The following is a 16,156-nucleotide window of genomic DNA, read 5'->3' as shown; positions in this document are numbered from 1 at the left end:
CTTTGTAAACGCACAGACACGGCGCCGCTACCGAGGCGCCCCAGTCGGCTGCGCTGGCGAGAGGTAGGGGCGTGGCCTCACCCCTCCGGAAGTGCCGCCTCTCTCGCCCCGGCCGTGCGCCTGCTTTCTCCCGCCTCTTCCCCGGTGCCGTCGCCGCTGCTCTATCATCGCTATGGGGGGAAAGAACAAGCAACGAACCAAGGGCAACCTGCGGGTGAGCGCGCCCTCCCGTGGGGCCCTGGTCCCGTGCTGCCGGAGCCACCGGCGGGGGCGGCGGGCGATCTGGACGGGGAGGGTGGCGGGGCTCGGGCCTTGGCGCTGGGGCTTCGGGCACTGTCGAGTGGGTTGAGGCCGTACTTCACCTTCCGGTGCCTTGGGGACTGGGTTGTAGGCCGCCGGAGGCGGCCCCGGCTGAGAGGCGGCGCAGTCTTAGGGCCCGGCTGTCGTAGCCGGGGCCACCGCCGGGCTTTGCAGGCCACTCTTGGCCTGGGCCCGCGCTTCAGGGCAGTGTGCCTGCCGCTTCTGTGGCTTTCGTGCGGGCTTTCCCGGGAGGGGTGAGGGCAGGGGGTGTAACCGGCAAGTCTCTGAGGGTGTGAGTTCAGCGAGGTAGCGGTGCGTAGTGCGTTGCTCTGTGGAGTGGTTTGGACACCTGTTGTGTCTGCGTGCATCTCTTTTGCCACCACCGGGCCTGAGGTGGTGGCTGTGTAGCACTGGATTGATAAGGGAGAACTGTGCGTGAAGAGTTGTGTTCAGGTGATGTAACATCTACATGTGCTTAGAGAAGAATAGGGAACACAAGCAGAACTTATATTTGATATTTTACATGCAGAATGTAGATACAGTACTCAGGCCTGTAGATACAATAGTCAGGTAAAATGTGGCGTATGTACCTCAAAAAAATCAGAAAAGTACAGTGGACTTCAGCAAATTGTCATTACTTTAAAAACAATCAAACCCAAACTCACAAAACTGCAAGGATCATTACGAAATAAAAGGTATTTGGATTATAAGGTATCACAGAGAACATTAAAGCATCAGTTGGTTTGGGGACAATCTTTTGAGAAGAGTGTGGTTGAAATAAACATGAGCCATTGATACAATGAACAAGGTGTTGACTTAACTGGGGCAAACTAGAAGAGATGCTGAACTCTGAAATGCTCACTGTAGCACTAACGGGATAGTATCACACTCTCTTACATATACATCCTTTCACTCTGTTCCTCTAAATCCTTCTTGGCCTCTTTGCTGCTGGTATCATCTTTTGTTTCATGCATATTCTTATTTTGCCCAATGATATGAAGAGCATTCCTTGGAGTCTGTGTCAGTCCATATGAAATGACATGAGAACTAAGAAAACCAGAAGTAGTAAAGGAGAGTAAATGGTTTCTTAAGAAATACTTCACTTACAGAAGAGCTTGTCAGTTATACTTTTTTGTATGTGTATAAAACCAATATTTTTTTTGTAAGTATTCATGGATTTTTTGAAAAGGGAATGCTGGTTCTGGAGCAAAGAATAATTTTCTAGGTCAGACTTTTATGTGTAAAGCATATGTGGTGGCTCTTTTTTTTTTTTTTTTTTTGTGAGACTTGTTTTAAATAGAAGGTTAATTCTACAATTTCAATAGGAGCATTCTTTCAAATGCAAACTAAAATAAAATGACTGAAGTAGATAACTGACTTATGTCCCTGGTTTTTGTCAGCCTTCTAGCAGCGGCCGAGCTGCAGAGCTCCTTGCCAAAGAACGTGGAACAGTGCCTGGGTTTATTGGCTTTGGAACATCTCAGAATGATCTAGGATATGTTCCTGCAGTTCAAGGAGCAGAGGAGATAGACAGCCTCGTGGATGCTGATTTTCGAATGGTGTTACGAAAACTTTCTAAGAGGGATATCACAACAAAATTAAAAGTAGGTATATCCTTTGTCCTCTCTGTGGGAGAGGAATATATCAAGATAGCTAATACTAGTTTCATATTGATAAATTTGCTAAAACTGCAATCCGGAAGGTATCTTGGAGGACTTATGAAAAGGTCCATCACGCAGTGCTGATGGAGCATTCATAAAAGTAACTAGATTCTGTAGAAGCATCTAATTAATCGTCTAATCTTTAGATGCTTAATTGCAGGAGAGTAATTGATTTTTGAAAAAGAGAGTTGCACTGTATGGTAGAAGCTGATAAATTACAGGACATCTATTTGAATTCTTAAATCATGCTTTTGATATTTTTTAGGCTATGCAAGAATTTGGAACAATGTGCAAGGAAAGGGAAGCAGAAGTTGTTAAAGGTGTTCTTCCTTACTGGCCAAGAATTTATTGTAAAATCTCACTGGTAAGTATTAAAGTATCTAAATTAAGAAGCTCTGTGAACACTTCCTGTGCAAGTATCTGAGGTGGTCTTTATTGATATATCTGTGTTGGAATTACTGACTTGTTCTAGGAACAAACATGAAGTTGAAGGAAAGTGATATTCTTTATTGTGGAGATACGTCAGTATTGGCAGTGAGTGGAATCTTGAACTGTTGAAATCTGGGCTCTGCTTATTGGATGGAGATAGCTGTTTGTTAGACCTTTATGTTTAAAAGATGACATTTCTCTTCATGAAAAATTCTTTTATGTCAATTCCAGAATGGCTAAAGAGAATGTGCTCTTATAAATATTTTGATCTAGGACTAATACCTGACTAGGTATTAAAAAGAAACAAACACAAAACCAAGCAAATATTGTACAAAATTAATCACAATGTTGATTTTTAAGAGCAATTTCTAGTATTTCTTTCAGGAGCAAAGAGCATAGAAATTCATGATGATATAAATTCACACACAAAAATTGCATAATGATGCACAGTTTGTGTAGGCTTATGGTTGTTTTAGTCAAGAAAGTGTCTTCAAGCCTTCCTGTTTCTCTTGCCTCTTGTCTTTTTGTTAAATGTTTGTTTAAAATGAAAATAGAAACTGTCATTAGGGATATTGGGAAAAGGCTACAATTTTGAATTTACAACACATTGGGAATATGGTGCTGCTAAGTTGGGACTATCCCCATACGTAGGGTTACCAAGACTTTTGTCGTTGTGTATTTTCAAATCTATGTAGCCCAATTCATTGCAAAAATGGCTAAACTGAGACACAGCTTTTTTCTTCATCATCACTTCTGCTTTGAAGTACCTGGCACTAAAGGTATAATTCTTAACAACAATAAACCTTTTTTTTTTTTTTTTTTTTTTAAACAGGATCATGATCGCCGTGTTCGAGAAGCGACTCAGCAGTCTTTTGAGCAACTGATTCTTAAAGTAAAGAAGCACTTAGCTCCCTACTTAAAAAGTATCATGGGATACTGGTTGATTGCTCAATGTGACACTTACTCCCCAGCTGCTTCTGCTGCAAAAATAGCTTTTGAAAAAGCTTTTCCTTCAAGCAAGCAACCTGAAGCCTTAGTATTTTGTAAAGATGAAATTCTTAACGTGAGTTTATACTTTTCTATTTCTTTAAGGCTCTGTGTTGAGTATATGTCATTTTTTATTACAAGTTTAAAACTCATCCTCTCCCATCTGTTCTTCATGGTTAAATTTGTTCCTTGCCTGAAACTTAGCTCCATTTAATGTAAAGACTGAGGCAAAAACACATCCTCTGTTTCTGTGACTTGCAGTTAGAATGACTGGAATCAGAGAAAAGAGTATGAAGCAAATTTTCTTTTGTATGTTTCTATGTAACGATGCTCAGTCATCATGTAATGCTGACCGATGGAATAATGATGATAGAGTTTATCCTCAGTGGTAAAGGATTGAATGCCGAGCTGTGTTTCAAAGAGCCTCTGCAAACTGAGTTCTGACCAGGGTTAATACTCTTCTGCCAGTTGTATATGAAACTGAACTGACCAAATTTAAAAAGGTCAAAGTGTGCATTGCTGGCCCATCATATGCAAACATAACCATTCTTGCTTTGTCTCTGTTTGGCTTCTTTTTACCAGAAGCATGTTGGCATACGACTGCAGCTTACGAAATATTGTGAAGTCTTGGTTCAAACAGTACCACAGCTAATGTGTTCAGCAGGAGTCAATTAAATTATATTTTTGTTTACTAGCATGTCTAAAGTGTGTTTGAAAGACTTGACTTGGAGGTTGTGAAGTTTTAGAGCTGTTTCTGAAAAATATAAAGACTGTCATCATGTGAAGACATGATGTCTTCATCATGGACTGTACTGATAGGACAAAGGGTAATGGGTTTAAATTTAAACAACAGAATTTCAGGTTAGATATAATGAAGAAGTTCTTTACTGTGAGGGAAGTGGAATGGGTTGCCCAAAGAAGTGATAAATGTGCCATCCCTGGCAGTGTTCAAGGCCAGGTTGGACAGAGCTTGGGCAACATGGTCTTGTGTGAGGTGTTGCTGCCCCAAGGCAGGAGAGTTGGAACTAGATGATCTTAAGGTCCTTTCCAACCCTAATTATTCTGTGATTCTATATTATTAACATACAAACATCAGATTCTCTTGTGTAATATGTGGTGGTTTTTTTTCCCATAGGTACTTCAAGATCACCTTCTGAAAGAAACACCCGATACACTCAGTGACCCCCAGTACGTTAGCCTGCTCTAATGTATATGGTTTAAGTCTTAGTCTGTGTTGGGTTCTATGTTCCTGGAGGTAGTGGATTTAGTTTTGTTTTAGGAGACAGAACAGTTATTTTCCAACAACTTTCTCTGGGACTCAACATTTTCAAAATCATTTATACTTACCAGTATAACTCTTGTTTCAGCTCTTTGAGGAATAGCATTTTTGAATAGCTGGAAGACAGATGACTTGAAACTCTCTTTTACTAACACTTTGTAATGTGATTTGGTAGTAGCAGAACCTATGGAAAGTCTACATATGTACATTGCTGGTCTCTGAAATCAAAAGAACGTAGAACAGCTCAAGACAGTTTAGTTTACTCAGTTTAGAAGAGCTTGAGAAGCCTTCTGATTTATTTATGGTTCACTTAAATTTGTTTTGCTTTGCTTTCTGAGAACTGTACCAGAGGAAGAAAGGGAAGCTAAATTTTTCCGGATTCTGACCTGTTCGTTGTTAGCTTTAAAGAAGTTGCTGAGCATGTTGCCAAAGACAGAGGTGCATTCACTGGAGGAAAAGTTAATGTCACTTCTGTCCCAAAACAAGTTTTGGAAATATAGCAAGCATAACATACCACAGGTGACTTTTTAATTTATTCCTTCTTTTGGTTGGTTTTAGTTGAAGATAATACACTGAGCCTAAGCAAGTGTTAATTACTTGTATCCTACAAGAATGAGCTTTGTACTTTGCTGAATTATGTTTCAAACAGCCTTTGGATTTCTAGGCCTTAAATAAATAATATAATTTTAAACTTTGCCCAGTAGGCTAATCTGTTATTTATATATCACCACCATCTCTACTTCTTGGTAATCTGCTGTCATTTCAAATTAATGTAAAAGATACAGACTGTGTCACCTTACTGCCTGTATTCTTAGTGCTTTTTGGAGGTGTTTTGTTTTGTTGTTTTTGGTTTTTTTTTTTTAACCATTTTATTGGTCTTTGGTCTGCTAAGACCAATGATGCATAAAGTAATTAATTGATTCTGGTGGTATTTTGTTAAAAAGTTTTAAGGTGTGTTTTGGAAACATGCTTTTTGAGAAGTATATTAAAATTTTTAAGAAGCATTTTATAGCTAAAAAATTACTTTTAAATATTAAACAGGTTTATCAATTTTTCTTTATTTTTAATATTTAAATGTTTGTCGATGTGATAAAATATGGGGATCATGAGTTGTAAATTATGATGACTTTGAAAAGAATGTGGAAAAACTACAACAAAGTGTTGTAATTTGACTCAAATTTTGGTGTTTTTTTTTTCTGTGGCCTGTATCAGGTTCGCTCAGCTTTCTTTGAGCTGGCTTCTGCTTTTTGCCAGTACTTGCCTGAGCTGATGAAAGCTGAAGCACCAAGAGCTTGTACTGCTGTTCTTCTCAGCATTGATGACAGTGATGCAGTGGTGTGTCCTGCCCTTTGGGAAGCTGTACTTTATGCTGTCACTACTATTGAGGTAATGTGGGAAATCTAAGGGCAGATATTTTACTTGAATTCAACTTTTCACCAAGTGCCATTGTTCTCTGTGTAGAATTAGGAAGAACAGCTCGACTGGGTTTTCTGTATGATTAATAACATGAACTTATCAATGCTACATGCTCCTTTCCCACCCCGCCCCTTAGGGTTTCAATGTAACTTTCAAATATATTGTATTCAGCATGTCTTAAAATCAGATGTTTTATGAGTTTACTCAACCTGAATCCCTTTGAGTAAATATAATTATTAATAAATAAAATGATACCTAAAATCTTTTTCTTGGTTAAAGACAGTTACAGAAATGACCTGATACGCATTTTTGGTTTGTTTGTTTTCCCCTTCTAATTTAATGTTTGGTTCTATAACTTCGGTAGGGTTTTTTTTTTTTTTTCTTTTTAAGTGAAATACCAGCTTTGAATTTATTAGTAGGATGAGTGGTGTTGCCATAGACTGGGATGTTTTGAGGGCTTAATGCTGCTGATCTCTTTTGTAACTGCTGGGATAAACTGTAACCACTTAGGGGGGATTTATTGTTCAGCTTTGTTGTTCAGCTTGCTATAAACATAGGTATCTGAACTATGATGTATCAGATGAGATGACAAAAAACTTTGGAGTATGGGGATAAGTGCCAAGGTATTTTGTAACCATCAGAAAAATTCTGAGGGGAATTTTGAAGTTAGTGATGCTTCTAAAGTTAGGATTTTGAAATCATTTCTTATTCTTAATGAGAAGAACTCAGAATTAAATGCAGGACCAATGATTTACAATGATGTTTATGAAGTATCCTTAATTATTAAAGAGAAGCCTTTAAGTGCATTTTGCTAACAAGGAAGGTCAATTGGTGTTAAACAATGCAGGAAGCAGTTTTATCATGTTAACCTAAATTTGCAAGCTGAGATAGGAAGAAAGTGATTCTTAAAAATACTGGTGAGTTCAGATTGTACAATAACTTCTTCATCTACAACACAGGGAGATACATTAAATATCTGGCTTGGGAGTTCTTTCAAGACAACATATTCTCATTTAATTTACAACAAGTCTATTTCTTTCTTGTAGGACTGTTGGGCTCATGTAAATGCCAAAAAGGGAGTTCTGCCAAAGCTGTGGGCAGTGCTTCGAGAAGGGGGACGAGGACTAGCTACCGTTATATACCCAAATCTCTTGCCGTTCATTAGCAAGGTACCTCCTGGCATTGCAGAACCAAAGCTGGAATATTTCAGGACTTTTTTCAGCTGTATAATTCAAGGGTATGAACTACAAAATTATTTATTTATTCTGAAATCAGATTCCTTTATATTTGGAAATAGGAGAAGTAGTAATTTTTAAGTATTTAAAGATGACACCAAGCTGTGTGGTCTGGTTGATATGCTGGAGGGAAGGGATGCCATCCAGAGGGACCTTGACATGCTTGTGAGGTGAGCTGATGCCAACCTTATGAAGTTCAACCATGACAAGTGCAAGGTCCTACACCTGGGTCGGAGCAATCCCAGGCACAGCTATAGCTTGGGCAGAGAAGAGATTCAGAGCGGCCCTGCAGAGAAGAACTTGGGGGTGCTGGTCGATGAGAAAATGAACATGAGCTGGCAGTGTGCGCTCACAGCCCAGAAAGCCAACCGTATCCTGGGCTGCATCAAAAGGAGTGTGACCAACAGGTCGAAGGAGGTGATCCTGCCCTTCTGCTCTGCTCTTGTGAGACCTCACCTGGAGTATTGTGTGCAGTTCTGGTGTCCTCAACATAAAAAGGACATGGAACTGCTGGAACAAGTCCAGAGGAGGGCCACAAGGATGATCAGGGGACTGGAGCACCTCCCGTATGAAGACAGGCTGAGGAAGTTGGGGCTGTTCAGCCTGGAGAAGAGAAGGCTGCGTGGGGACCTAATAGCAGCCTTCCAGTATCTGAAGGGGGGTTATAGGGATGCTGGGGAGGGACTCTTCGTCAGGGACTGTAGTGACAGGACAAGGGGTAACGGGTTAAAACTTAAACAGGGGAAGTTTAGATTGGATATAAGGAGGAAATCTTTTCCTGTTAGGGTGGTGAGGCACTGGAATGGGTTGCCCAGGGAAGTTGTGAGTGCTCCATCCCTGGCAGTGTTCAAGGCCAGGTTGGATGAAGCCTTGTGTGGGATAGTTTAGTGTGAGGTGTCCCTGCCCATGGCAGGGCGGTTGGAACGAGATGATCTTGAGGTCCTTTCCAACCCTAACTATTCTATGATTCTATGAGTAACAACTCACAGTTGTTCAGTCTCAAACTGGCTATGGTGAAACTTGTTTTTTTGTTTCACAGTTTGTTGGGTTTTGGTTTTTGGTTTTTTTCTTTTGTAATGACAGAAAGTGATACTTTCTAAGCCTCTGAGGTGTGTGTAGAAAATTGTTAAGGAATTTTGACAAACAGCTGAAACAGTAGACAGTATGCTTGACCAGATGTTTCCTCTATTTATATAGTTTTGGGTTTTTTTGTGAATGCTAAAACTACATGAAGAAGTTATTTTAATGTAAGTTACATTAAATACCTGGATGTATTGTTTGGATGCTTTAAATACGTCCTATTGAATTTGTTTCGATTTGACATCCTGTCAATGATTCTGTGATTCTATATTCTTATATTGATGGTGTCTGGATAAGACCGGCATAACCAAGTTTACATTCCTAACACACGTACTGGGTTTCTCAGAAACTTGTGTGACTGAGTATTCCCTCCCTCCAACATTGCCTTTCAATAGGTTGTCAAGTGAGCGAGCAATAGCCAGCCCTTCAGAAAGTTCAGCAATTATAACTGCTTTTATGGAGTGTCTGCGCTTTGCCATACTACAGAAAACAGATGAAGAAGATGACCAAAGGCAAATTCATCAAATGCTTATATATGACCAGGTATTTATTAGAAATGCGTGATATTGAGTGTACATTTAATAATTCAAAGTTGAAGAAAAATGTACATTTTTGTGGTATTTACTTCTGTGTTGAAATTTTCACTAGATTTTATGGAAAAAATAGTTCTACTGCATTTAGTAATTTTTTTCCTTCCTATAAAATCATCCCTTTTACTGTGCAGTTTAAATTATATTAAAAAAAAAGAAAAAGTCATCCCACCCTGTATATTTTTATTAAGTGTTCAAGCTTGAGTAATTCTGATGTTTTCAGAATTACTTCTGAAATGTTTTTCCAAATTATTTCCTGGTATCATAAAGAGTAAAATGATAATTTAGTTGGATCGCTATTGTTTAATAACTTTTTTGTCTTCATAGCTAATTCCTCTCACCAGTGCTGTACTGAAGGAGCCCAAGTTACAAAATGGACCATTATTTTATCAAATAGCAGAAACGCTGAGCTCCTGGGAAGCTAAAGCAGAACTCTCTAGTGATGATGGCACAGATGAAGTTTTCCAGAAACTGTTGTCAAATTTTTGGGACCATCTTTTAAAAATGTGTGTGCTTCATGTTGGTACATTGGATGCTGATGAGAAATCATTGTTTGCCATATCTGGTATGCTAGAAATTCTTCAGAATCCAAAGAGTGCTACAAAACCAAACAACAGAAAATCTCTAAAAATCAGATTTACAGATGAGGATGAATCTGGAAGAAACGCAGAGAATGGAAAGCTTATGGAAGTGAGAAATAATGACTCTGAAATAGAGGCTGACTTGGAGCATAGCTCACTTCTAAGGAAAGAACCTTTAGAGAATGTAGTCTGCAGCCTTGCTGAACTGAGTATTGCATATGTGAATGAACAGAAGTCAGAACGGCATTTGAAATTTCTCTCTGCCCTGCTTAACTCATTTTCATCAAACAGAGTTTTTCAAGTACTTTTAGAGCAGGGCAATGATGCAAGCTCTGCTCAAGCTGAATCCCAAAATGAAATGAAAATTCATTATGAAAGTCCATCTGTGCGATTTTTGTATATGAATTTAATAACTTGGCTGAAAGAAGACTGGAGGAAAGACACCCATTTTCTGGTTGACGTTTTGTACAGTGTGCTTAATTGTTGCGACAGTAATGATGAAAGGAAAATCATTCTTGACGATTTAACAAAGGTATGACTTTTAATTTAGTTAGTAGTTTTTATCAAAGTGACTAGTCTTTTTGTGGGCTGTGGCTAGTTACTAATTTTACTTTGGAAGATAATCTACGTGAACTTGATAAGTTCAACATAAGAAAGGTAAATTTAGGGAAGGTTGACATAGCAGTGTTGGAGTAAAAGGTTGACACCTGTCCCTATCTGTATGATATAATCAATAAAAAAAGTAACATCAAAATTTCTCTGGTCTTGCTGCTTTATACAATGTGCTTTTATAATTAGTAGCCTTTCTTACAAATATAGACCCTTTCTTATAGTTCATATAAATAAATATGTGCAGTAGAGAAAGACTTGGAAGCCAAAAATAACGTAATCGCAACATTGTTACTGAAATGTAGCAACTTCTATCCCTTACAGAAAAGTTGTAAACAGAGTTTAAAAGGTATGAAATACTTCCTGTTCAGCAAAGAATTTGTTCAATTGTATGGAATTTTGTTCTATTTTTCAGATGGATTTGAAATGGACTATTTTTCTCCAGATCATTCAAAAGGTACCTCTTAAGACTTTTTTATTCTTGCTTTGAATATTTCCCTGACGTTACCTTTTGAGAGTTGCATGTGTTTGAAGATTTTTTTTTTTTTTTTTTAAAGTGGTGAGAATTTCAGTAGTTTGGAAATCTTGTACTAATAGTTTGAGTGTTCATTTTAGCAACAAATGGTAAAACTGCATTTAGTGCAGTTAATGTTAACTGCATTTAAATCTGTGGACAGTTTTAAAAATGAAACTACGATACCAAAACAAAATCATCTTTGTCCCTTTTATTTTTGATCAGTTTGCTCTTTGAGCCAGAGGGATTCCCGATTTCCTTCTGGTTGTTCCTTCTAGGATAGAGAGAATGGAGTTGGGTATTAGACCAATAATTTTAAAATTATTATTTGTATCATCAAGCTTACAAGGGAAAGGTAGTATTCCATTTTTCACATGGGGTACTGAGAGACTGACATTTATATGATTGCCTGGGATGCAATATGAAGCATATTAAAAGTTTTTGGATGAGAACTCATAGCACTTGATTTGCAATCCAGTGCATTGACCACGGTATCTTTCCTTACAGATAACTTGTATTTTGGGTATCCTCTTTTTTTGTGATTTTGTACCTTATAATGGCTTATCATCAAAATAATTTTCTGATTTGCATGCTATTTACTTTTAGAGAAATTCAGATACTGTAAGTAGATTTTTATGTTGCAAATGGATGACTAGGTTGGCTGAAATAAAATGTAAGTTATCTTTATAATGCCAATGTAGGCATTCCCTGGGTTCTATAGTTGGAGAAAAGGGAAAAGTAGGCTTTCAGAAGGTGACTTGTTTCACTCTAAAGTAGAGGTCTAACCTAGTCATGAGTTGCTGTCTCTTGACAAAAAAGAAAGTTGGGGGGATTGTTGTAGATAAGCACCTAGAGGCTTATTGTTTATGACTGATAGTATGGTTCCCACTCTGTATGTCCAGGTTTGACATATTGGTCTTATGCTTAGTAATAAAAGTTAATACCCCAAAAGGTTATTATTTTCTTGTGATTCAGGCATGCTCAAGCACAACAAAACTTTCCTTAGTCTCTGACTGGCTGAAAGGAGATACACTTGGAGAAAGACTTGTAATGCTGACAGATGATCTGTGTCACCTGGGTTTAAAGCCTGTAGCCACCTCATCAGAATCATCCTCTTCTGAAAGGTGGACCCTCCTAAGCTTAGTGTTGTCACAACACGTTAAAAATGGTAAGCATATTTATTCCTTGGAGTTTGTGAAGTGTAAAGAGGGGATATGTTTGTGTTTGGCTTTTAACCTGAGCCAATTAACTATGTGCAGTTTAATTTTGTAAACACTAGATTGCAGCAGTGACATTGTAAATTTTATATTTTTTTGTTTTTATTGCTAAACAAAAGTCTGTTTAAAGAGCAGATTCAGATTTGCAAGTCTGGAAAACCTAAGGAAAATTTAAGAAAGTTTGAGTTACTAGCTGATGTGCTGTAAAATAATACTACTTTTTAAACCAGAGCATCTGACATTTACCTTCAGAACTAGAATATCAAAGATCATAGTTATGGACCCATGCATGTGGTGCTAATGCCTTCTTACAGGACCTATAAATTGCTTTGAGCCATTTTCAGTTAGATTCATGTACTTTAAAAACTGTGTGTGTGTGGATTTATGCTATATATGCAATCTATTTTCTATTAATAACCTCCTGTTTCATGTCTTCATTACATTTTGTGGTATCTGTCATATAGACATCTAGTGGAGTTCGATTTCCTTGATGTTTTCCATGTAAACTTGTTATTTGTGTTTTGCTAAACTCAGCATTTGCTTTAATCCCTGAGGTAACATATTTTGGTTTATCTGAAAGCTGGGCACACTTGTGGTGCTTTCATGCATCAAAGATTGCATGCAACAAGTTGACTGCAGTGGATATTCATAGTTAGTGCATCCTGAAGATGTTGTAAGATTGTTACTTTGGCTACTGGAACTTTTGATGTAAAGGAGCATCAGGAAAACCTGTTCCCTCTCTCCAGAGAGTTTTCAACAAACTTATTCACTTGTAAGTCAGTGGTACCCTAGGGCTGATTTTCCAGTGACTTTGCTTTTGGCTCTATAGCTGGAGGTATTGCTGAGCTCATTTTGGGCTGGGTGCTGTGTGACCTGGTTTTAATACATGTTGGGTGAATCTAGACCTTCAGGAGCTATGGTGATTCTTGACTTAGTGATTTGGGCCAAAATAGAATATATGGACTTTAAAACAGATTTTTTTTTTTTTTTTTGATCTCTCATTTATATTTTTGAAGGCAAACTGTCATGGAGTAAGTGGAAGGGCCTTTCATGGATCAGTAACCTATCAAATGATATGAATTAAAGGTGAAGAAAGTTAAATACTGGAATGATGATAATTGTTTCTGATAAATTATTCGGAGTAATCAAAACTGAAACTTCACAGAGCCATAGCAGTGTGTTATGATATTGAATGAATAACTGATATAATTACAGATTAAGTTCAAACCCAGTAAATATCAAAAGTATACATGGGAAGAACACAACTGTAACTATCTGTTCAATAATAGGCTCTGAGCTGTTAAAACTCAGAAACGAGATCTTCAGTCATTGTAAAGGTTCTCTGTAAATGGTATTGTAAAGGTTCTCTGTAAATAGTGCTCATCAATGAAAAAAGGAATACAGCTTATTAGGAGCTGCTGTGAAAAGAACAAAGGACAAATGAAAATTATTATAGCATTGGTGTATCAGTATTTTGAATATTGCTTGTAGTTTTGGTCCCTGCAATATTCTTGTCACCTATATGCTGTTGAAAAAAAGTGTGATGGAATTAAAATGTTCTAAAAGAAAGATGGGAGGGGTGGTTAGGCAAATGCAGTGGCTTCTGCTTGTAGGGGCAGTAAAACAGACTAGAATTTTTCATCCTGCGGTGAAAGTGATTGGGACGGGGTTGTGGTAAAGAGCCATAATATCATAATATGTATGGAAAAAGCAAATAGGAAGAGGGTTTTCATTGTTAAAATAGGCTTAAGGAAAAAGAAAACTATGATTCTTCATACAGTTCATAATTAAATAATAGAATTCATTGCCACAAGATGCTGTGGAGTTTGAGAATAGATGGGATTAGCCTACTTCTATCCCATGAGAAATGGAGTAAGTGTATTCATGGAAAATCTGTCTGATTGGGGTAATCAGGTGTAATCTCTGGCTCACGGTTGTTGGCCAGAAGCTAAGAAGGCATAAAAGGGGAAAGGGACCACTCTGCGCTTTCTCTATTTTATATACGTTTTGTCTAAGCTGCTTCAGCTGGTTTAGAGGAAGGATACTTCGCAATGCGAAACTTTGGCTAGATGAACCTTTAACTGTGGAGTAAGAAAGAGAATTTAGCTATACATTAGACTGAAACAACTTTGCAGTTTATTTTGCATTCAAAATTAGTAAATAAAGTACATATTTATATGATGTCTCTTAATGATCATGTTTATCACGTAATCAAAGCATGTTGTCTTTTCCTCTTCCTAATAGAATCTTTGATTGATGAAACTTTTGTTGAAAGGATTATTGATAAACTTCAAGCAGCTCTGTCTAAAGCTAAGGATCTTTCTGAAGCTGGAAATACTGAACCCTTGGTATCTTTCATCTGTGATGTAGCCTCAAGCTTTTTCAGTTCAGTTAAAGGGTGTTTACTGATGCCATCCTCAGAAGACTTGCTGCTTACCATCTTCCAACTGTGTGCTCAGAGGCAGGATGCTACGCACTTAACAGGTAATTTGGAAAAAAACTTCAACCAAACTTTCTTGTAGTTGATGATTACATCTGAACTCTTTTTCATAAAACAGATTATATAATAGAATATTGAGTTCATAGACATTGAGCTTGCAGCTGTAACTCACATGAAAATTTGTGCTTTGATTTACAATGTCAGTAGTTACTACTCAACATTAAGTTGAGTAGTGCATCATTACAAGGATTTAAACTTTTTTTTGATGTTAGTGTCCCTGTGCTTCAGCTATCTTTGCGGCTGTGATATTCAACACACTTTTGAGTGTTGCATAAATTATTTAAGGTCTATGAAGTACAAAGAATGAGCTTTTGTTTGTTCATTCTGCAGTATGGGGTTCCTATGAAAAAATGCGTGCAATCACTTTATATGGGTCGTGTTGTTCTGACAAATTGTGACCCATTCCTGTCTCCACTAGTGTCTCATTGTCAGACTGAGATCCTGATTTATATTCTTTAGTCCAGAATTTGGATGATAAATCCGTATATGCATTTACTGACATAGATACAAAGGAGGAAATGTTGCAGTGGAGTCATAGAAGTGAAGTAGGATAACAATAGCCTGAAAACCACTGCTGCTTTGTAAATGACTCTTGTTGTGAATGTTCAATATTTCAGTATTTTAAAAAAGCTCTGCGGTTTTGAAGACCATAGGACATACTGCAGAAGACAACAGGAACATCCCTCTTAATCTTAAATGAATACTACCTTTGTGTTGGGCTTATGTTAAAATTGCTGTACAACAAGAAACTTGTGTATTTGACTTTTGCAGTTGTTGCATGTAACCACATAGAAAAAGGAATTATTTTTCTGCTATAGGACTTCTAGACATGTGATTGTTGCTTGGTATTGTAGGTTGTAATTTGAGTTTAGCTGTTTGTGGTGGGTTTGCTTGTGCTTGTTGTTTTGGTTTTTGTTTTTATTTTCTTTTTCCCTACAATAGATTTACTTGTATGCAAATTAAAACACACTTGGATGTCTGGTGTAAATTCACTTGTGCATCAACTTCAGAGTATGCAGAAACAGAGTACCTTCTTGCATAAATCTGCACTGTGGGTCAAGAATCAAATTCAGTCTTCTTCCTTGGATGTTAAAAGGTAATTGTGATTTACATATCCATTTCATAATATATTCTCCAAAACAAAGTAAGATCAGTGCTATGCTGTTCTTTATTTAATTAGCATTTTACTACTAAGAGTTGTTTCAGCCTGTCAGAGGTGAGAACTGCAGGTGGAGCATCATCTAAAAAGCCATTTCTATAGTATGTATATAGCATTGATATATAGTATATAGCATTGATACAACATACATAGCATTGTATCAACATAAAATAAAGCAGCTTGCTTTTACTGGATAGTGTCAAACTTTTGTTTGCAGTGTTTTCTCCTTATCTCAGCCTTCAGGTTTTGATCTCTGCAGTTAGTGATTTGTTGTCTAAGCTTATGGAAGCTGATGGGCAGTCTGGATATCTTGTGGGAGCTTACATTGAACATGTCATGCCAAACAAAACTGAGTGGGAGAAATTGCATGAATCTCTGTCTACTGAGGTATGAAAATGATAATAGACTTGCATGCAGTAGTCAGTCTTAACTCAAGTCTCTGTTCTTTAGGGTGGTAACCATTCTTTATTTTGACATGGCACTGCAGTTATGAATATGCATATGTCTAGGCAAAGGTTCTTTTCAGCCTCTCTCAATGATAGAGGACAAATTCTGTTTGTTTATGGTCCCATCCAGTATTACTGTGGAAAATAATAATT

General features: G+C 37.6%; 1 protein-coding gene across 2 annotated transcripts in view; it reads left to right on the top strand.

The window, feature by feature from the left end:
• The first annotated feature begins 59 nt into the window (after window positions 1–59).
• Window positions 60–16,156, top strand: part of LTN1 (listerin E3 ubiquitin protein ligase 1) — a 32,312-nt gene continuing 16,215 nt past the window's right edge. The window contains exons 1-15 of one of the 2 annotated variants that reach the window (XM_065676766.1): window positions 60–214; window positions 1,701–1,904; window positions 2,227–2,325; window positions 3,223–3,453; window positions 4,513–4,565; window positions 4,995–5,175; window positions 5,869–6,042; window positions 7,119–7,309; window positions 8,783–8,930; window positions 9,305–10,090; window positions 10,583–10,624; window positions 11,657–11,849; window positions 14,143–14,382; window positions 15,341–15,494; window positions 15,794–15,944. In XM_065676766.1, the coding sequence (XP_065532838.1) occupies window positions 173–214; window positions 1,701–1,904; window positions 2,227–2,325; window positions 3,223–3,453; window positions 4,513–4,565; window positions 4,995–5,175; window positions 5,869–6,042; window positions 7,119–7,309; window positions 8,783–8,930; window positions 9,305–10,090; window positions 10,583–10,624; window positions 11,657–11,849; window positions 14,143–14,382; window positions 15,341–15,494; window positions 15,794–15,944 (2,889 nt within the window). In that variant the 5' untranslated portion in view covers window positions 60–172. The remainder of the gene's footprint in view (window positions 215–1,700; window positions 1,905–2,226; window positions 2,326–3,222; window positions 3,454–4,512; window positions 4,566–4,994; window positions 5,176–5,868; window positions 6,043–7,118; window positions 7,310–8,782; window positions 8,931–9,304; window positions 10,091–10,582; window positions 10,625–11,656; window positions 11,850–14,142; window positions 14,383–15,340; window positions 15,495–15,793; window positions 15,945–16,156) is intronic. The other variant, XM_065676765.1, reaches the window with a different exon arrangement.

The sequence above is a fragment of the Lathamus discolor genome, chromosome 4, assembly GCF_037157495.1.
Source record: "Lathamus discolor isolate bLatDis1 chromosome 4, bLatDis1.hap1, whole genome shotgun sequence".
Classification (NCBI taxonomy): domain Eukaryota; kingdom Metazoa; phylum Chordata; class Aves; order Psittaciformes; family Psittacidae; genus Lathamus; species Lathamus discolor.
The sequence above is the reverse complement of the archived record's forward strand: the minus strand, read 5'-3'. Positions and strand labels throughout refer to the sequence as shown.